The sequence below is a fragment of the Cervus canadensis genome, chromosome 15, assembly GCF_019320065.1.
Source record: "Cervus canadensis isolate Bull #8, Minnesota chromosome 15, ASM1932006v1, whole genome shotgun sequence".
NCBI lineage: Eukaryota > Metazoa > Chordata > Mammalia > Artiodactyla > Cervidae > Cervus > Cervus canadensis.
Window position 1 is genome coordinate 60,935,078 of NC_057400.1, and position 22,763 is coordinate 60,957,840.

Consider the following 22,763-nt stretch of genomic DNA (forward strand, 5'->3'; position numbering starts at 1 on the left):
TTTTTTGATTTCTTCTATGATTTGTTTGTTATTCAGAAGCGTGTTATTTAGCCTCCATATGTTTGAAGTTTTAACAATTTTTTTCCTGTAATTGAGATCTAATCTTACTGCACTGTGGTCAGAAAAGATGACTGGAATGATTTCAATTTTTTTGAATTTCCAAGACCAGATTTATGGCCCAGGATGTGATCTATTCTGGAGAATGTTCCGTGTGCACTTGAGAAAAAGGTGAAGTTGATTGTTTTGGGGTGAAATGTCCTATAGATATCAATTAGGTCTAGCTGGTCCATTGTGTCATTTAAGGTTTGTGTTTCCTTGTTAATTTTGTTTAGTTGATCTATCCATAGTTGTGAGTGGGGTATTAAAGTCTCCCACTATTATTGTGTTACTATTAATTTCCTCTTTCATACTCGTTAGTGTTTGCCGTACATATTGCGGTGCTCCTATGTTGGGTGCATATATATTTATAAATGTTATATCTTCTTCTTGGATTGATCCTTTGATCATTATGTAGTGTCCTTCTTTGTCTCTTTTCACAGCTTTTATTTGAAAGTCTATTTTATCTGATATGAGTATTGCGACTCCTGCTTTCTTTTGGTCTCCATTTGCATGAAATATTTTTTTCCAGCCCTTCACTTTTAGTCTGTATGTGTCTCTTGTTTTGAGGTGGGTCTCTTGTAGACAGCATATATGAGGGTCTTGTTTTTGTATCCATTCAGCCAATCTTTGTCTTTTGGTTGGGGCATTCAACCCATTTACATTTAAGGTAATTATTGATAGGTGTGGTCCCGTTGCCATTTACTTTGTTGTTTTGGGTTCACGTTTATACAACCTTTCTGTATTTCCTGTCTAGAGAAGATCCTTTAGCATTTGTTGAAGAGCTGGTTTGGTGGTGCTGAATTCTCTCAGCTTTTGCTTATCTGTAAGCTTTTGAATCCTACAATCTGAATGGAGATCCTTGCTGGATACAGTATCTTAGTGTTGTAGGTTATTCTCTTCATTACTTCAGTAGCGTCCTTCTGGCCTGGAGGGTTTCTATTGATAGATCAGCTGTTATCTTTTCTATTGATAGATCAGCTGTTATCCTTATGGGAAGCCCTTTGTGTGTTATTTGTTGTTTCTCCCTTGCTGCTTTTAATATTTGTTCTTTGTGTTTGATCTTTGTTAATTTGATTAATATGTGTCTTGGGGTGTTTCACCTTGGGTTTATCCTGTTTGGGACTCTCTGGGTTTCTTGGACTTGGGTGGCTATTTCCTTCCCCATTTTAGGGAAAGTTTTCAGCTATTATCTCCTCGAGTATTTTCTCATGGCCTTTCTTTTTGTCTTCTTCTTCTGGAACTCCTATGATTCGAATGTTGGGGCGTTTCACAGTGTCCCAGAGGTCCCTGAGGTTGTCCTCATTTCTTTTGATCCTTTTTTCTTTTTTCCTCTCTGCTTCATTTATTTCCACCATTTTATCTTCTACCTCACTTATCCTATCTTCTGCCTCCGTTATTCTACTCTTGGTTCCCTCCAAAGTGTTTTTGATCTCATTCATTGCATTATTCATTTTTAATTGACTCTTTTTTATTTCTTCTAGGTCTTTATTAAACAGTTCTTGAATCTTTTCAATCTTTGTTTCCAGGCTATTTATCTGTAACTCCATTTTGTTTTCAAGATTTTGGATCATTTTTATCATCATTATTCTAAATTCTTTTTCAGGTAGATTCCCTATCTCCTCCTCTTTTGTTTGACTTGGTGGGCATTTTTCATGTTCCTTTACCTGTTGGGTATTTCTTTGCCTTTTCATCTTGTTTAGATTGCTGTATCTGGAGTGGGCTTTCTGTATTCTGGAGGTCTGTGGTTCCTTTTTATTGTGGAGGATTAACCCAGTGGGTGGGGTTAGACGATTGGCTTGTCAAGATTTCCTGGTTAGGGAAGCTTGCGTCAGTGTTCTGGTGCGTGGAACTTGATTTCTTTTCTTTGGAGAGCAATGGAGTGCCCAGTAATGAGTTTTGAGATGGGTCTATGTGTTAGGTGTGTCCTTGGGCAGCCTGTATGTTGATGTTCAGGGCTATGTTCCTGCGTTGCTGGAGAATTTGCGTGGTATGTCTTGCTCTAAAACTTATTGGCTCTTGGGTGGTGGTTGGTTTCAGTGTAGGTATGGAGGCTTTTGGACGGTCACTTATTACTTAAAGTTCCATGTAGTCAGGAGTTTTCTGGTGTTCTCAGGTTTTGGGCTTAAGTTTCCTGCCTCTGGATTTCAGTTTTCTTCTTCCTGTAGTCTCAGGACTTCTCCAACTATACAGCCCTGATAAGAAAACTTCTAGGTTAATGGCTAAAAGATTCTCCCCCGTTAGGGACACCCAGAGAGGTTCACAGAGTTACATGAAGAAGAGGAGAGGGAGGAGGGAGATAGAGATGAACAGGAGGAGAAAAAGGGGGACTCAAGAGGAGAGAGACAGATCTACGCAGCTGTCTGTTCCCAGAGTGTTCTCCGTAGCCCAGTCACCTACAAGGATTCACAGAATTGGATTGGGAAGAGAAGGGGAAAGGAGGAAATAGAGGTGTTCTGAGGTAGAAAACAGAGAGTCAAGATTGGGAGAGAATAATCTTCGGTTTAAAAATAGGGCTTCTCTTCTTTTTTTTTTTTGTAAGGTTATAGTGTATTGAAAATGAAAATTAAGGAGTAGTAGAGGAGTACTAGAGGACTTTAAAAGAAATAAGAGAAAAAGAAAAATAGAAAATAGAAGAGAAAAAGGAAAGAAAAAAAAGAAAAAAAAAAAAAAAGAAAAAAAAAATTTTTTTTTCCCCCTAATTAAAAAATCGTAAAAGTCTGTGGAAATGAAAGTTAAGGAGTAATGGGGGAGTAATAGGGGATTTTAAAGGAAAATAAAAGAGAAGAAAGAAAAAAAAAAAAAGAAAAAAAATTAAAAAAAAAAAAAAAGAGAAAAAAGTAAAATTATATCTAGGAGTTTCTCTGGAGCTGTTGCGGTCAGTGTGGGTTCGGCTCAGTTTCAGATAGCTCCTCGTTCCAGCTTACGCTTCTCGATATCTACAGGCCCCTCCGGTGTAGTCAGCGTTTCCTAGAGGGATTTTAATCTGTTGCACCAGTCCCTTCTGAAGCGGTTCCCTTTGTTTATTTGGCTTCTGTTTGCGGGTCTCTTCAGAGCCTCATTTCCGCCCTGACACAGGCGGGCGGAGGTGGACTCTTATTCAGGTAGCTAGTTCCGTCGCTCTGCGGGGTAGGGAGGGGCTTGCGCTGTGGGGACAGGCCTGCGCCGCGGGGATGGGCTGGGGCTGCCGGGAGGGGCTGACGCTGCTTTCTCCGTCTGCGCTGCTCAGGCTCCCGGCTGTTCTATATGGAGCGCGCCCCGCGCTGCGCGAGGTTCCAGCCCTCGGGTGTTCCACAAAAGCGCGGAAGGAAAAGCTGCGCCTGCTCTCTGTGCCTTCCCTGTCAGAGCGGTCCAGGCAGCCAGGGGCTTGATGGGCGCACTATCCCCAGGTGTGGCGCGCCCCCTCCCTTCCGCGGACCCAGTCTCAGTTTCCGCTGACGCCAGTCGGGTGCGCGCGCCTTCCGCCCTCTGCGTCCCCAGCCCCAGTCCCCGCCCGCGCCGGTTGGGTGCCTGCGCCCTGTGTCTCGCCACGACCCTCCCCTCCCCCCTGCCTCCTGCCTCCGGCGGGGCTGGGCCGTCCGCAGCCTGCGAGCTCTTCTCCGGATTTTCTCGGTCTCTTTGTTCTGCGAACAGCCGGCAGTGTGTTCGGGCCGGTTAATTTACTCTCTCTCTTTTGGTCTCCCACAGTTCAAGTTGGCAACTCACAGAAGTTCCCTCCGATTGTCCTCAGGGCACTTGGGCCCGGACCCTACCCCAAGCAATGCCGCCTAAGAGCTCCCGGGGCGGATCTCCGTCCTTAGCTCTTTTGTCTCACTTTTTATCTTTTATATTTTGTCCTACCTCCTTTCGAAGACAATGGGCTGCTTTTCTGGGCGCCTGATGACCTCAGCTAGCGATCCGAAGTTGTTTTGCGAAGTTTGCTCTGCGTTCAGTTATTCTTTTGATGAATTTGTAGGAGAGAAAGTGGTCTCCCCGTCCTACTCCTCCGCCATCTTGGCTCCTCTATTCAGTGTTTTTTATAAATGAGATGTTTTCCTAAAGCTATTTGCATATTGTGCATGTCCATTTATATCTTCACAGCAAGGCAGAAACTTAGGCTCAGAAAGATAAAATAACTGGTGAAGATAGATTTTGTATCCAAATATGTCTGACTCTGAAGCCTAGACTTAGAGCTACACTAAACTATGCCACCTCGTAAAAGTGCTGGGAATGACCTAAGGTTTCATAGTGTTCTGTTCTTTTCCGCCTCTGAAATATTTCTCAGATTCCTTCTCTAGTCTATGCTTGCTGCCTTATTTCAGGTCCATCATCTCCATCTTGTCTAATATCCTCCAGGATAATTATCTGCCTCACAACATTTTTTCTTTACAATTAATTATTTGTTTTCTTTGCAGATTTATTACCATAGAATACCTGGAACCTTCACATGTCTCTTTTCTGCCTTGAGTCTTCTGATCTCGTTAGGAATAAACTTCAGATTCCCTAGCATAGGAGCAATGACTTTGTCTTGGTCACCACTGTATTTCCAGCACCTGGAATGGTGGTGCCTAACAGGAATTCAGTAAATAGTTGTTAAGTTAAAAGTTAACCTGCCTCTGCCTGGTTTTCCAACCTCATCTCCCACCTCTGCCCCTGCAAATAATTTTAGCTCTAGCTACTTGTGAGAACTTTGGCCACCTGATGTGAAGAGTTGACTCATTGGAAAAGACCCTGATGCTGGGAGGGATTGGGGGCAGGAGGAGAAGGGGACGGCAGAGGATGAAATGGCTGGATGGCATCACCGACTTGATGGACATGAGTTTGAGTAAACTCTGGGAGTTGGTGATGGACAGGGAGGCCTGGCGTGCTGCGATTCATGGGGTCGCAAAGAGTCGGACACGACTGAGCGACTGAACTGAACTGATACAGGGTCATCGTTTCCATCTTTGTAAATTCCATATATATGCGTTAGTATACTGTATTGGTGTTTTTCTTTCTGACTTACTTCACTCTGTATAATAGGCTCCAGTTTCATCCTCCTCAGGAGAACTGATTCAAATGCATTCTTTTTAATGGCTGAGTAATATTCCATTGTGTATATGTACCATAGCTTCCTTATCCATTTGTCTGCTGATGGGCATCTAGGTTGCTTCCATGTCCTGTCTATTATAAACAGTGCTGCGATGAACATTGGGGTACACGTGTCTCTTTCAATTCTGGTTTCCTCCGTGTGTATGCCCAGCAGTGGGATCACTGGGTCATATGGCAGTTCTGTGTCCAGTTTTTTAAGGAATCTCCACACTGTTCTCCATAGTGGCTGTACTAGTTTGCATTCCCACGAACAGTGTAAGAGGGTTCCCTTTTCTCCACACACTCTCCAGCATTTATTATTTGTAGACTTTTTGATAGCAGCCATTCTGACCAGCATGAGATAGTACCTCATTGTGGGTTTGATTTGCATTTCTCTGATAATGAGTGATGTTGAGCATCTTTTCATGTGTTTGTTAGCCATCTGTATGGCTTCTTTGGAGAAATGTCTGTTTAGTTCTTTGGCCCATTTTTTGATTGGGTCATTTATTTTTCTGGAATTAAGCTGCAGGAGCTGCTTGTAAATTTTTGAGATAAATTCTTTGTCAGTTGCTTCATATGCTATTATTTTCTCCCATTCTGAAGGCTGTCTTTTCACCTTATAGTTTGCTTCGTTTTGCAAAAGCTTTTAAGTTTAATTAGGTCCCATTTGTTTATATTTGCTTTTATTTCCATTACTCTGGGAGGCGGGTCATAGAGGATTCTGCTGTGATTTTTGTCAGAAAGTGTTTTGCCTGTTTTCCTCTAGGAGTTTTATAGTTTCTGGTCTTATGCTTAGATCTTTAATCAATTTTGAGTTTATTTTTGTGTATAGTGTTAGAAAGTGTTCTAGTTTCATTCTTTTACAAGTGGTTGACCAATTCTCCCAACACCACTTGTTAAACAGATTGTCTGTTCTCCATTGTATAAACTTAGCAGTTTAAAACAATGACCATTTATTAACTCAGCACAGTTTCTAGTGTTCAGGAAGCTGAGAACAGCTAAGTGCTTCTGGCTCGGGTTTTCTCATGAGGTTGCAGTCACGGTGGGTAAGGACTATAGTCGCCTGAGGATTAGACTGTGGCCGGCAGATCTGGCTCCAGACTGACTCATGGGATCGCCAGGAGGCCTGCGTTCCTCACAGGATGGACCTCTCTGGGGGCCTGCTTGCTTATCCCAGAAGGAATGATGGAGAGACACACATGCACAGAAGCAGTAGTATCTTTTATAATCTGATCTCCGACAGTATAAACCAGCACACTCACCATATTCTATTGATTACATACACCAACCCCGGTACAACCGTGGTATGAGTCCTTGAGACAGGGGTCACTGAAGGCTATCTTGGAGATACCTACCTTAAGATGACTATGGGTTACACTTAGGAAGAATACATAGATGGAGTAATTTTCTGAGGTTAGAGAAAGCAGTCTGTTCATTGAGATCCAAGTAGAAGTAATAAATAAAATAAATATATATAATATATAAAATATAAATATATAAATATGAAATATATATATATAAATAAATAAAATAAAATAACACCTCTTTAAAAATAAAGTGTTAAATATGTTCCAAGCACAGGAACCAGTAAGTGTATTCTTGGACTTTGAAATAAGAGCGAGCCTTATTCATTCTTAGAAGGCAAGAATTTTAGGATAACTGGAATGTGGAGTGTGGAAAGGTCTGAGACTTAAGACTGGAAATGGCACCGGGGTCCCAATTGTGTGTTTCATCTGTCAGGTAATAAATTAGTTTGGACTCTACCCTGAAGACAGAGCAAAGACTCTTATGGATTTAAGCAGAGATGTGACTTAACTAGTTCTACATTTTAGAAAGTTAACTGGCTGCCTAGAATTGGAGGGAGGGAAACCAAGTAGAAGTCTGATGTAATCATTTATGTAAGACAAGATTGGTAATGTAGATGAAGAGAACTAGACAATTTTTAAATGAATGCAAAATCAGTATAACTTGATGATTGTGTTTAAACTTAGGGAGATAAGAAAAGGAAACTCAAGTTTCTGACTTGGCAACTGAGTGATTGCACCATTCTGTAAGAAAGAGGACACTGGGGGAGGAGGTGACATGAAGTACACACCCCTGGTTCACAGTTGAATATAGGCCTGGTCTCAGGAGAAGAGTTTGGGCTAAAACTCTTTCTTTGGTAATTGAAACCTTAGGTGAGGATGACCTTGTCCAAAGGTGAATAGAGAGACAAGATTGGGACCCTGTGAATCATTTTTAAAAGATTGTCAAAGATAGAACAATTTATGAAGCAATTCAAGCAGCAGTAGCTAAAGAGTGGGGAAGAAGGAGAATGTGGTATCATTTATCACTGTTTAAATATTTATGAAATGTTTCTTTTCTGTTGGCCTATGAACTCCTTAAGGAGAAAGTGTGTATCTTTTATTTTGCATGCGCTATGGCATTTAAAACAGGACCTGACACATAATAGGTGCTTTACTTAACATTAACTATTGAGTGAATAAATCAGAGGGCACATGGGAAAATGGATTATGTCCTGGTCCTAAGAAAGCTAGTATTTGCGAAGGCAAGGAGTATATTCTTTAAGCAGTGGCCTTTAAGCAAGGGGACCACACAATCAGATTAATGTTTTTGTAACTTGCCTCTGGTAGCAGTGTAGAAAATGAATTAGTTAAGGAAGGCAGAATAGAAAGACCAGCTTGGTTATTTCAGTAGGCTAGACTAAATTTAGGCAGTAGCCTAAATTGGGGTTGGAGATGGTAAGAGAGAGAATGGTTGGAGCTGTGATACACAGGCAAAGAGAGAAGGCAAGAATCACTCTAGGAAATCTGATTTACCACCTAGTGGATGATTACGCTATTGTCAAGGTAGGAAAGGTGAGAAAAGGAGCAAGTTTAGGGAAGAATAACTCAACTTGATTTAATGTATATTTTGTTTGAAATGTTCATATGGCATCCAGGTGTAAATATTTCCACTGGGTAACTCAGGTCTTGAATTCATAAGAGAAGTCTCGGTTGAAGAAACAGACTTAAGAGTTAGGCCATAACAGTAGTTCAGGCAAGCAAAAAGAACTCCAAGAACATTGGGAGGCAATAATTCTCCCTCTGAGGATGAAGGAACTTTTCAAAGAGGTCTTGACATTTTATCTGATCTGCAAGAAGCAGAGTGTAAAGCAAAGGTTTCTCTGGCAGAGCAAACTTACATAGTATACAGAACACTAAAACCTCCACCAAATCAATTTGTTCATAAGTTTATCTTCTTTTCAATATTTCAAGTATAAAAGCTTTGAAATGTTTCTATGGATAAAAAGACAAAATGTAGATTTTAATTTTTCTCTTTTTTCTCTATTTCAAAGGAAAGAAGATTCTATATGACATACTTGCCTTTGCCAAGGAAAGTGTCAATTCTCATGTTACCACACTTGGACCTCAGAATTTTCCTGCCAATGAAAAAGAACCATGGCTAGTTGATTTTTTTGCCCCTGTAAGTTATGTTTATTTGTCATATTTCAACATTTTCAGGTTTTCTCTTGTTATGACAGAAAAAAAAAAAAAACAAATACGTTTTCTGGGTAACCTTGAATAATGAACAGTGTTACTCAATTTGGCTACTGGCACATATTGTTTTTAAGAAAGGCTGACATACTTGCCCTTCCAAGGACTAAGTATATAAATGCTTAAGATTTGTAACTGTAATAAATATCCTTTATCTTAGCATATTGCTTGTTGCAAAAAAATATGTGGTTTTTTGGTTTCATTTGGCTTGGTGCTTATGAATATTTTTCCTTCAATAGTGGTGTCCACCATGTCGAGCTTTATTGCCAGAGCTGCGAAAAGCATCAAAGCATCTTTATGGTCAGCTTAAGTTCGGTACATTAGATTGTACAGTTCACGAAGGACTCTGTAATATGGTAAGGCAAAGTATAAATATTTATTCTAATGTTTTTGCAAAATGTTTCAGCAGCCTCACATTAAGGCAGTAAAATAACTTTCAAAAGTACATATAACATTTAGAGTAGTAACATATTACTTAAATAATTTCATCAAAATGATATAAAATTATGAAAATTATGATTGGATTAAACATAAATATTTAAGGGTTTTTTTTTTTTTAATATTACCTTTTTGCAACCTATGGGCGTGTCTGCTTGCTCAGATGGTAAAAAATCTGCCTGCAATGCAGGAGACCCGGGTTTGAACCCTGGGTCGGGAAGATGCCCTAGAGAAGGGAGTGGCTACCCACTCCAGTCTTCTTACCTGCGGACAGAGGAGCCTGGCGGACTACAGTCCATGGGGTTGCAAAGAGTGGACAGGACTGAGCGACTGACACTTTCACTACGCTTTCTTTCTGGCAACCTATAGTTTTTATTCTCTGTCTTCTAAGTGTAGTTAATAGAAATTAAGCAGGCTTTCTTAAACCTTTATTTACATAACATACTTTCTTAGGTTAATATTTACTCTTCAGTTTAGGAAGAAATAGAAATTATAAAATATTCTTGGGGGGGGAAATCCTAAATCAGATCAAGCCTACAGATATTAGTGTATAGGCAATCCAGTGACAGAGGACATATTAAGTGATATGGGGGTATGCATACAATCTTCAAATCCCAGCATGTAGAGAACTTTTTAGGACAAATAGCAGTTTATTGAACATACACATGAAAAGAAGGAAGAAAGATATTAAAAAGCCTGAGAAGATGTATCATTCAAATACAGTGTTCAGGCCTTGTACTCAAACAAACCAACTCAAAAAAAGATAATTGAAGAAACTTGAACACTGAGTTTCTGATGATTTTCAGTAATTATTATTATGAAGGTATACAGATAGCCAACAGGCCTATGGAAGGTTGTTCACCTCTGGTTATTAGAGAAGTATAAATTACGACAGTATCACCTCGCATTGGTTAGAATGGCTGTCACCCAAACGTCTGCAAACAGTAAACCCTGAAGACGGTGTAGAGGAAAACGAGTCCTCCCACACTGCTGATGGGAACATAAATCGGTGCAGCGACTGTGGAGAATGTGAAGGGTTCCTTAAAATACGAAAAATAGGACTACCGTATGACCCAGCAGTCCTAACCCTGCGTACATACCCAAAAAAACAAACTCTAATTTGAAGAGATACAGTTCACAGAAGCAGGATTTACAATAGCCATGATACGGCAACAGCCCAAGTGGCTGTCAGCGACAGTTGGCTTAAGACGTGGGGGGGTTGTGGCCGGAGAATATTATACTTAGTGAAGTAAGTCAGACAGAGAAAGCCAAATATTACATGATATCACTTATGTGTGGAATCTTAAAATTTAGACAAATCAGCCTGTATACAGAACAGAGACATGCTCACAAACAAAGAAAACGAACCTTGTTACCAAAGCCTGAGGTGACAGGTTACAATCAGGAGATTAACAGATACACACTCCTACACATAAAATAAGCTACAAAGGCAGTGTACTGCACAGGAGTTATATTCAGTATGTGGTGATAACCTATTGTGGAAAAGAATCTGAAATATATATATATATAACACTAAATCATTTTGCTGTAGAACTGAAGTCTACCCAATGTTGTGAATCAACTATACTTCAATTTTTTTAGAAAGCAATGTGTTTTAAAAGCAAAGTAGAAGTAAATGTAGGGTGAAATCTTTATGCATCTCTCTGAGGAATAATTTCACTGCACAGAGATGCTCATGCCTGCCATTACACACATAGACTGAGAATAAAAGTTACGAGTGATTTTAGCTTCATTGAATGTTAAAACTGTTGCCAAAGAGACATTATAAAGTCAAAACAAACAACAGACTGAGGAAATACTTGCAGCACATACAACTGACAAAGCCTTACTGTCCAGAATGTTTAAAGAGTACAGATCAGTTTTTTAAAATAGCAAAAGAATGAGGAGGTTTAGACATTTTATAAAGGCAGAAATTCGATAAATGTGAAAAATGTTCAACTTTACTGGTCCTCAATAAAGTACAAGTTATTGCAGTGGTCATACACCCTTCCTCCATCAAATTAAAAAAACTTAGCTGACCAGTAGTAACAAGTACATGAATAAATAAATTATCCAGTCACATGTAGAATAATCATAGAGGATTTAAAACTAGATCTGTCTTTACCAGCATGTTTGGTAAATCTCAAGACTATAATGAAAAAAGCAGGTTGTAGAATAGTATACAGAGTGTGATAAAATTATAGAAAGTTTATAAGTGCTCAGACATTACAGTATACTGTTTAGGAATACACATGCATGTAGCAAAAGTGTAAAACATCAGTGGATTGGATACATGCTTATTTCAGGATATTGGTTACTCCTAATGTCAGGAAGGGAAGGAAGTGGGATCAAAAAGGAGAACCTCCAAAGATCTGCCAGAACGGCAGAAAAGTTAATCATCCCTAAATGTAGTGGTAGAGATATGTATTTGTTAAATGAGTCTCTCTCTATATCATGTTTGAAATTTCATTAAAATAAGTTTAAAAAATGAAATAAATAAGGCCTTTGGTTTTAAATGTCTTGTATGGGACTTTGAAAAGTTGCTAAGCAAAAATGAAGAATTGTGTTCAACAGTAATTTGAATTCCTATAGTTTTTCTACTTTTCATCTCAGTTTTTAATTTTCTATAGATAATTAAGCAGAATGTAGATATTTAAAGCTGTTGTAACAATTCACCTGGAATAGAGGCCAGGATTCCTTCCTCACTAGTTGGTTAATCTCCACCAAGTCACTGAGCCTCTCACTACCTCAGTTTCCTCATCTATAGAGTTGATTCAGTGATTTTAGCTTCCAAATAGAATTGTTTTGAGGAACAGATGAGAAACTACATTTCAGTGCTAAAAAACATGCTCAACACATAGTAAGGACTTGTCAAATGTTAGATAAAATGGTTTTTTCCATCTAATGGGTTATTTGTGCTCATTTACAAAAGTTTGATAAATATTTCCATCGCTTTTTCTGAAGTTATTTTTGAAGTTCAGTTTGCTAATGAGTGCTTGTCAGCTTTGAGGATGCATAGTTCAGCTACAGCAAATTTAGAGATGGGGATCTGTTTATAACCTTTAAAAAAAGAAAAAAAAAAACTTGAGAAGTGCTTCCTGAATTAGTGCTCATGTTAATTCTGAGGAAGGAAATTATAGTGGGTTTACACACACACACACACACACCATAAATGAGCAAACAGTAAAAAGTGACCTCATTTTTAGCACATGATTCATAATTCTCTAATCTAAAAATGGCTGTGTGCAACGTGGATTATTATTTCCTTATTCCTGCTATTTTTATGTCCTTGATTTTCTTCTACTTCTGAACAAATTGGAGTGTTTATTATGGTTTAACAAAAATAATCACACACTCAAACCAGAGCTCAGTCTGCTCTTACCCCATCCACCCTGGCTTAGGAGAGCAGGAGAGGACTGCACTCAGAAATGCCCATCTCCCTCCTCAGTGTTCGGTGCCTACGGATTTTGTGGCTAATGGAGTAACTGCACGTAAGAATCAGCTGCTCCGGGTACAGCGGTAGATCTAGTTCCTTTGTTAAATTTGGCTAGGCTAAAATTTTTCAGCCATCAGTTAAGCATTGAGTCTTTTAAAATGTTGTTGTTACTTAAGGCACGCTGGTTATAAATTTGAAGCAAATCGGTAAAATATATAGAATCTTATGTTTAATTTGTATTTTCATTCCTAACAGTATAACATTCAGGCTTATCCAACAACAGTGGTATTCAACCAGTCCAACATTCATGAATATGAAGGACATCACTCTGCTGAACAGATCTTGGAGTTCGTAGAGGTATTTTAACTTATAGCCTATATAGCTATAAATCCTTCCATGTATGTATATACTTCATATGAGCATTTAATAATATTTAATAATAGGATTTGTTAAATTTTCTACTCTTCTAGTAATAGACTTATTCTCAGTTCATAGCTAGTGTGTTTTGTTTGTTACCTAGTATGGTGCCTTGTACTTGGTGGACACAATTATTTATTGTATACATGAAATTAAAACTTTTGCATAAAGCCTTGTCAGCCCTCTCCCCGCCCCTGTTTTCTGTAGTTTTCTCTAATCTACCACAGATTATTTCTTTTTGGTCCCATATAGATTAGATAGCAGTGAATCCCATTCTTGGATAGTTCCAAGAAATATGTGGCTAAGGACAGGCTTACCTCAGCCACCAATGGAAGGCTTCTGCACCTCAACAGCCTATGCCAAGCCTGCTGTTATGAGCCCAGGAGTGCTCTACTAGAGCATCCTCCCCCCCCTTTTTTTTTAATCACTACTAATCTTAATTGACTAGAATAGTTAACAGGGGACTCCTAACAGAAAAAGGAACAATTATAGCTTATTATCTATGCAGTTGCCCTCCCAGCCTCTGTCCTACTCTTCTCTTCCTCCTCCTGAAAAATAATAGCTTTTTGTTTTGTGTTGTCTCTCTCCCCAGGGAAGCTAACATGATTAGTATTACCCAATCATGATAGACTGAAGCTCGTTATTAACAAAACAGCATTTGGAACAAGTGATCTGAGGTTGTGCAGTATCTCAAGTGGGAATGTCAGAAAAATAGGATAGTAGGCTTTCCATTAATAATTAAAGGCTGTCCTTTCCAAACCAATTATTGGTTCCAAAAAGAACTACGTGGCCTACGTAAACATCTGGGCAGCTCTTGAAACTCTTGCCTCATCTACCCACAACCTTAATTCAAGTTGCCACTTTTCTCTGCCTAAGATGGTTTTAGTGATACATAGAAATAAGAAAATATTCCTTGATTTAATAAGACTGATGAGCAGAATCCAAACTTAAAAAGTAAATTAAGGGTCATTTCTTCAAATAATCCACTATAGATTCTCTTTAAATATCCTAATGTATCCTTTGATTATTCAAAAGCAGAAACTTTTCTAAGTGACATATACCAACAGTTTGCCCAAGAATATGTGAACTACTCTTTTTTATATCTGTTGCAATGAATGCTATATTCTCTTCAGGATCTTATGAATCCTTCTGTGATCTCTTTGACACCTACCACTTTCAACGAACTGGTTAAAGAAAGAAAGCATGATGAAGTCTGGATGGTTGATTTCTATTCTCCATGGTGTCATCCATGTCAAGTCTTAATGCCAGAATGGAAAAGAATGGCCCGGGTATAGTAACATAATTTATTGTCCAAGTATAGTAAAATAATATATTTTTTAAATCTTAACATATACTAAGAATGTTCATTTAACAAGCATTTTGAAACTGAGATGAATGAAGCTGCCTCTAGATTATCACTTAATAAGAGTTTTGATCATTTTTTATTTAACAGATTTCAGCTCTGCTTCTGTCTGGCATTGAGTAGTACACAGTAAGGACCCTTTTATCTGTGTCCCTTGGTTTGACCAAATTTCTGCCAACATCAACACAAAGATCCTTTTGTTTCCTATTAATATTTTTTCTGCTTCTTCATTTTTAGAGCTTAGAAATACAGTTTCTTCACAGTGTTATAAGATGATAAAGAAAAAATGGCCTTGATCAATGAAATAGTTAGGTTTTTAAATTTCCTACAGAGCATTATAAATCATGAAAGATTGGAAACAAATTATTTAAATATCAGAATGGAAAATGCAATTACTATTTTATCTATTTATAAGGTAAAAAATGAATAAGCCTAAGAGTTAAAATTCTTTCTAGTATTTAAATTCATAATATAATTTTCCACTCTTTTCAATGAAATTTTTATATTCGGGCATGACTCAGTATGATATCTGCAACCCACATTTCCATTTTAAAAAGTAATTTTGAAGGACTGTTGGAAAGAAATTCATTCTTGGTTTCTGACACATCAAATTTTAGATATACATAATTTTCCCCATGTAATAGATGAATGGAATCAATTATTTAATCTACAATAATTTTAGTAAGTTTTTGACTACAAAATTAGATTTCTAATTCATTATTATATATGTTATGTTTTAAGCCCTTCTCTATTGTAAACATAAAAAATTGTTATGGAGATAATTTAATTCTAATTACTTTGATCTATTCATCTTTTTTTTTTTCTTTTATAGACATTAATTGGACTGATCAATGTGGGCAGTATAGACTGCCAACAATATCATTCTTTTTGTGCCCAAGAAAATGTTCAGAGATACCCTGAGATAAGATTTTTTCCCCAAAAATCAAATAAAGCTTATGAATATCAGTAAGTATTCTCTAAAATTTGAAGGCATTTATATAATCATTTATTTTTATACAGTTAAAATTTTAAAGTTATCCTAACTAAATAAAAGTTAAACCACCCAGTATTTTGGGAGAGCCCACACCTTACTTAAAATAGTGTGGGAATGAGGAATTTACAAAGCGAAAAGTGAACTGAATGGACCCACTGACTGTGAAGCTGACGATCTAGTAAAGAAGAAAATGAGAGGAAGAACATTTACTAAGCCCCTCTTTGGTTTCAGGTACTGTACTAGAGACTTTTTGCTCATATTACTTCCACTTGTCTTCACACATACTCTTGAGAAGTAAGAATTATTACCCTTCCTGCTGTTAGAGATAACTTTCCCGAGTCACACAGCTGCTGCGGTTTGAGGCTGGGGTTTGAACTCAGATCGGTGTCACCCGTGCTGTTTTGATAACACCATATGACATTTCAAGTAGGAAACTCATACAAAACAGAATATAATAAAGATTGTTAAAAAGTAAAAATGAACCACGGATTTCAGAAAAAAGGATCACAACCATGAGAGGAAATCATGAGGCTACATTTTTGCTGTGCCCTTCTTCCCCACCCGCCTCCCCCCGCTTGCCTGGAACTCAGAGTCCAGTGCTTTTATTTTTTTTTTTTAATATAAATTTATTTTAATTGGAGGCTAATTACTTTACAGTATTGTATTGGTTTTGCCATACATTGACATGAATTCACCACGGGTGTACATGTGCTCCCCATCCTGAACCCCCCTGCCACCTCCCTCCCCATCCCATCCCTCAGGGTCATCCCAGTGCACCAGCCCCGAGCACCCTGTCTCATGCATCCAACCTGGACTGGGGATTCATTTCACATATGATAATATACAGGTTTCAATGCCATTCTCCCAAACCATCCCACCCTCGCCCTCTCCCAAAGTCCAAAAGACTGTTCTATATGTCTGTGTCTCTTTTGCTGTCTTGCACATGGGGTTATCGTTACCATCTTTCTAAATTCCATATATATGTGTTAGTATACTGTATTGGTGGTTTTCTTTCTGACTTACTTCACTCTGTATAATAGGCTCCAGTTTCATCAACCTCATTAGAACTGATTCAAATGTATTTCTTTTTAATGGCTGAGTAATATTCCATGGTGTATATGTACCACAGCTTTCTTATCGACTCATCTGCTGATGGGCATCTAGGTTGCTTCCATGTCCTGGCTATTTTTACAATAGCTGCTATTGTAACAGTGCTGTGATGAACATTGGGGTACACGTGTCTCTTTCAGATCTGGTTTCCTCGGTGTGTATGCCCAGCAGTGGGATCACTGGGTCATATGACAGTTCTAGTTCCAGTTTTTTAAGGACTCTCCCTCCACACTGTTCTCCATAGTGGCTGTACTAGTTTGCATTCCCAGCAACAGTGTAAGAGGGTTCCCTTTTCTCCACACCCTCTCCAGCATTTATTGTTTGTAGACTTTTGGATAGCAGCCATTCTGACTGGCGTGAAATGGTACCTCATTGTGGTTTTGATTTGCATTTCTCTGATAATGAGTGATGTTGAGCATCTTTTCATGTGTTTTGTTAGCCATCTGTATGTCTTCTTTGGAGAAATGAATGGTATTTTTCACAGAACTAGAACAAATAATTTCACAATTTGTATGGAAATACAAAAAACCCCAAATAGCCAAAACACAATCTTGAGAAAGAAGAATGGAACTGGAGGAATCAACCTGCCTGACTTCAGACTCTACTACAAAGCCACAGTCATCAAGACAGTATGGTACTGGCACAAAGACAGAAATATAGATCAATGGAACAAAATAGAAAGTCCAGAGATAAATCCACACACCTGTGGACACCTTGTCTTTGACAAAGGAGGCAAGAATATACAATGGAGAAAAGATAAATCTCTTTAACAAGTGGTGCTGGGAAAACTGGTCAACCACTTGTAAAAGAATGAAACTAGAACACTTGCTAACACCATACACAAAAATAAATTCAAAATGGATTAAAGATCTAAATGTAAGACCAGAAACCATAAAACTCCTAGAGGAAAAGATAGGCAAAACACTCTCTGACATAAATCACAACAGGATCCTCTATGACCCACCTCCCAGAATATTGGAAATAAAAGCATGAATAAATGGAACCTAATTAAAATTAAAAGCTTTTGCACAACAAAGGAAACTATAAGCAAGGTGAAAAGACAGCCTTCAGAACAGGAGAAAATAATAGCAAACGAAGCAACTGACAAAGAATTAATCTCAAAAATATACAAGCAACTCCTGCAGCTCAATTCCAGAAAAATAAATGACCCAATCAAAAAATGGGCGAAAGAACTACACTGTGCCTTTTGACATGTGTCTTAAAAAGTAGATAGGAATTTGACGAACTGTAATAACCGGGGTAAAGGTTTCAGAACTAAAGCCTTGGAGATTTTGAGTTTTGCCATTACCATAGGTCTGTGGGAGATGTCCAGCAGACATCTAAACATTTAGGTCTGTTTTGAGCACACACGCACACACACACCGAAAAAAACGTCAAGACTAGAGAAAAATACACTTGGAAAGCCATGTAAGCTTAGTATTTGCAGCTAAGGTGTATCTGAGAAAAGAGATGCTAAATGAAGCCAGTCAACTAAACTTTTAAATTGCTACAAAGGGATTGTTTTCTGAACATACCCAATAATAGAAATAACTGTTTATAACTTACATATTTTTCTTCTTTCAGTAGTTACAATGGTTGGAATAGAGATGCTTATTCCCTAAGAATCTGGGGTCTAGGGTGAGTAATTAAATTATGTATATTTGTATAAATTATATCCAATGCTCTTTACCTTTCTTTTATGTCTGTGGCTAAATTTACTCAGTTAAGGTTCTAGCACTTTAAAGTAACACTTACTTAGGAAAGTTCTAGCACTTAGGAAAGAATATAATTTACCAAGATAAGGTTATGCTTTATTATATTGTCATTCTTTGAAGTCTTTTTTTAACTTATAAAGATTTGCAATAGTCTATTTTAGATGTTTGCTTTGACTTTGTATAATAAATAATTTTGATCTCTTGTCACAGATTTTTACCTCAAGCATCTATAGATCTAACACCTCAGACTTTCAATGAAAAGGTTCTACAAGGGAAAAACCATTGGGTGGTTGATTTCTACGCTCCTTGGTGTGGACCTTGCCAGAACTTTGCTCCAGAGTTTGAGCTCTTGGCTAGGGTAAGTCTTATCTATCTACTTAAATAAGCTATAGTCACCGTCATGTTTTAATAATTAGATAAGATTTTGTAAATAATAATTTTTTCCTTAAAAGTTTCCTCTGAATTTAAAAACTCTGCTCCATTTCAGTGATTTTAATCTTTGCAGTAGATTCTTGCTTTTTCACTAAAGCTAGTAACTACCTACCTATCTTGATTAAGAACATCTACTTAAGCAGAATAGCCAGAAACCTCACTTCTTCCCTTGTTCTTTATTTTCTTCATGCTGCCCTCTAGGCAGTCACTAGATCCTGTCACTAGATCCTGTCAGTTCAGTCTCCTAAACTTCTTTGAAATCTGTCATCCCTCTGCTAGCTTTTTGGTCACGCCTTCATCATCTAGACTTAGTTATATGAGCCTCTTAACTAGTCTCATACTGCCAGCCTGCCTTCTTCAGTTCCACCCTAATGATCTTTCTGACATATTGCCTTCTCTAGCTTTCTGTTAACCACATTTCTTGATGACAGCTCTCTAATCTGACCCTTCTGACGTCTTTAGCTTTTTCCCTCTCCCTGACCTTATACTCCAGGCACAGCAAAGTGCTCCAGGTTCTCTGAATAGGTGCTTTTATGTCCATGCTGTCCCCTCTCTAAAATGCGTTTTCCTTACTTTGGTCATCTGGATTGTTTTTTGTCCCTAATCTACAAAGCCCAGCTCCATTGGGATTTCTGCATTCTCTCCCCTTCCCAGTACTCCTTCAGTATGCTTATACATTGTATGTTAACTATATCTGCCTCCTCTATAAACTATGAGCTTCTTGAAAGCAGTATATCTCTTACCTATCTGTATATCCCGTGTCTTAACTCGATAAACACTTAGAAAATTAAAGTAAACACAGTTTATTTTGGTATTTCTGTTATAAATCCTATTAATGGCCTAATCCAAATTGTTAGCTTCCCCACCTCTGTACTCAAGGAATTTTGCCTTTGGCTACAAAACGTTCATTAGAATGCTAAAGCCAGCACTAGTTCCATCAGTCTGAAACAAAAGCTGAGCATCCCAGGCAGGAGCAATTTTTTTTTTTTTTTTTTTTTAAGCAAAGAGATTTCAAAACTCCTATGGAGCTATAAGAGATTGTTTCAGTTATTGACTGGTTTTTGAAATAAAAGGTTATTCTTTTTTTTTCCTACTTATCGTATCTTTTTTGCTCTTGTGCTTCTTTTTCTCTAATAATCCAGACAAAAATGTTTTATTCCCTTATCTTTTAAGTACTGAAAAACTTAATTTAGCATATTTTGTAATGCAACTGTATCTTGAATATAGCAGAAAAGTATTTAAAAGGTCATTCAGCAAATCCTGAGCACCAAGTAAAAAGCACTATGCCAAACATTAGGGCTGAAAAAATGGAAAGATGAATATTGCATGTTTTTTAAATGAGATTTTAATCTAGTGGGAAGGTAAAATGCAAATACATGTAAATCAGTAGTATCTTTACTATAGTGAATCAGAGCAAAGCGAGAGCATGGGGAGCAGGTCAGAGTCATACCAGGAGGCCGGAGGCTCCACGGGAAGTGGTGTTGGAGCTGGGAATCGCAGCATGGCTGGGACTGCGGCACTTGGAAGGGTTGACTCAGGAGTCCTCTAAACACAGGAGACAGAGCTTGCAGAGATGCAGGAGACACAGACGGCGGAGCAAGTTCAGGCTCTTCCTCTGTTGGTCCAGTGTGGCCAGAGGATAAAGACAGAGGGGGCGTGGCCAAAACAGGCGCTTAGCCAGGCAAGGAGGCGGCGGTGTGGTCAGCTTGCCCGCGCTCTTCACACTGGACGCTTCGCCTCACTGCTCTCACCCTGTTCAGAATGTATTCTGTAGAAGCATGGGAGGAGAACTGTTGGATCGGTCAGGATCCTTTTCTATTGTAGAAGGATCACATTGAGTGGACTGAACCTGGGCCGTCAAGACGAGAGAAAGATCAGAGCACCAAAAGCAGTGTGGTGTCCTTCTGTAACCGAGAGTACAAGCCAGCTAGCTTTCTCTGACCTTCACTATGAGAGAGAGAGTGTGTGCGCGTGCGTATGCATGTGTGCGTGCTTCTGCATGCAGCCTTGCTGCTGCCCTGGCGCAAGTTAGTCTGCCTTTAGTACCCCAACCTTGGGGACAAAATTAGAGGTAGCAGGGATATTTTAATTGTCCTGAAGTGAGGTGATAACCTGAACCAGGATTATGGCAGTGGTACAAAGAATGGAACAAATATGAGAGATAAGAATGACTAGGATTTGAAGTACTAGTGAAGTCGCTCAGTCGTGTCCGACTCTCTGTGACCCCATGGACTGTAGCCTACCATGCTCCTCCGTCCATGGGATTTTCCAGGCAAGATACTAGAGTGGGTTGCCATCTCCTCCTCCAGGGGATCTTCCCGACCCTGGGATCGAACCCAAGTCTCCGCATTGCGGGCAGACGCTTTACCGTCTAAGCCATCAGGGAAGCCCAATACTGCCTTTGGACATACCAAAGAGGACCCCCTCCAGAGTCCCTCAGTAGCACCCACTGCCGCCCACCTGTTCATGGGGGGTTCAAGGAAACAAGAAACGAGACATTGTAAGGGAATTAGACTAGGATTTAGTTCATGTTTATTTGTGATAAGTGTAGGAGAAAAAGGAGTCTAGAATGGCCCTCGTCTCTGGCCTGAATTAAGTGAATAGTAGGACAGAAGGGATAGTAGGTTAAGGGGAAAGGGGTCATTTTAGAAATGGTATCTTTAAGGTGCTTTACGTGAGACAGGCCAGTACATAGTTGACTGAAATCAAGGGAACGTTGGGGTTCAGCACCATATAGGTGTATAAAATCTCCCTGGGAGATTGTTCACAGTGAAAAAAATTGCTCATGAAATACAGAACTGTGGTTGAACATTTCGAGGGGCAGGTGTAGAAGGAGTTCCCCTTGCTAGAGATGAAGAACAACAACCAGAGGAATAGGGGTAGCCAAGAGAATAGTGATAAGTGCCAAGAAAGAAAAGAGGAAAGAAAGGAGTGGTCAGTCGTGTCACTCATTAAGAAGACTGAAAAGTGTTCATTGAGTTTGGTCAAATAGAAGTCACTGATGAACTTACAGCAGTTTCAACGGAGGGAACCGTGAGAACAGAAGCTAGCTAAAATGTGTTGATCACAAGTAGATGATGGGGACGTGGTCAAGGAATAAAGTCAAAAAAAAGAAGCAGGGTGGCAGAGGAATCAGTGCCATTAAGGAGGGGATTCTTTTTTGATCATATGTATATATGCTAAACACCACCAACAGTACATGCTAATGAGTGAGTAAGAGTTCTGGCAGGAAGGGACCAGAGAATGTTGGCATAGTCAGCCTTCCATGGGAGGAAGTTGCCCGCCTCAGCAGACGAGACCAGAGCTTGGAGGAACAGAAAGACAGAGTCTCAGATGTTTGTGGTGTGGCAGATGCATTGTGGGTGACAGGAAGAAGGTGAGGTCCTTCAGGGTAAAGCTTCTCAATTTTCTTGATAAGGCAAAGGAGAGTTTATTTGCTATTGGAGGGGCCATGCTAGGTAAATAAGAGTTCAGAGCTAGTAAGAATTTGGAAGCAATCTTGCTTAAATGGAAAAGATTAAAATGATGTTGTTTTGGGTTTTTTAAAGTAACAAATCCTTGCATTTATAAATATCTAGAATTTTTAGTATCATATTGCTCTGTGGTTGCCAGAGTAGTAGATACCAAAGAGAATAATAGCAAAGCATATTTTTCTTTTTTCAGACGATTAAAGGAAAAGTGAAAGCTGGAAAAGTAGACTGTCAGGCTTATGCTCAGACCTGCCAGAAAGCTGGTATCAGAGCCTATCCGACTGTGAGATTGTATCCTTATGAAAGGACAAAGGTATGTACACACCTTCCTCTGTGTCACTCTTCTTTAGCAGGTAACATTTTTTTCTGGTTTCTTTCCTTTTGTCATTTCTCACTGCGTTGCATGCCACTGAAACAGCTGCTTTTCACATATACACGAAGTGATTTTAAAATTTTTTTCTGCCTCGCAGTTGATATGATGGTCTCCAGTGCCTTAAAATTTCTGTACTCATGAATAGGGAACTACTAAATAGACATACCAAAACACTAATAGTGGTTTTGTGTGGGTGGTAGAATTTAAGGTAATTGTTTTCTGTGAAGTTTTGTGTTTCCTATTTTTATAGAATTAACATATATTACCTTTATGATGAGTTCTTCCAGGAAAGAAAAAGAAAAGAATACTGTCATAATACTTCTGAAATAGCCTT

The 22,763-nt window shown here is 38.8% G+C and overlaps 1 protein-coding gene across 2 annotated transcripts in view; it reads left to right on the forward strand.

Moving 5' to 3' along the window:
* Window positions 1-22,763, forward strand: part of DNAJC10 (DnaJ heat shock protein family (Hsp40) member C10) — a 59,908-nt gene that overhangs the window by 33,847 nt on the left and 3,298 nt on the right. For both annotated transcript variants that reach the window (XM_043487717.1, XM_043487718.1), the window contains exons 15-22: window positions 8,483-8,610; window positions 8,921-9,037; window positions 12,811-12,912; window positions 14,106-14,261; window positions 15,168-15,301; window positions 18,024-18,077; window positions 18,365-18,512; window positions 22,250-22,369. In XM_043487717.1, the coding sequence (XP_043343652.1) occupies window positions 8,483-8,610; window positions 8,921-9,037; window positions 12,811-12,912; window positions 14,106-14,261; window positions 15,168-15,301; window positions 18,024-18,077; window positions 18,365-18,512; window positions 22,250-22,369 (959 nt within the window). The remainder of the gene's footprint in view (window positions 1-8,482; window positions 8,611-8,920; window positions 9,038-12,810; window positions 12,913-14,105; window positions 14,262-15,167; window positions 15,302-18,023; window positions 18,078-18,364; window positions 18,513-22,249; window positions 22,370-22,763) is intronic.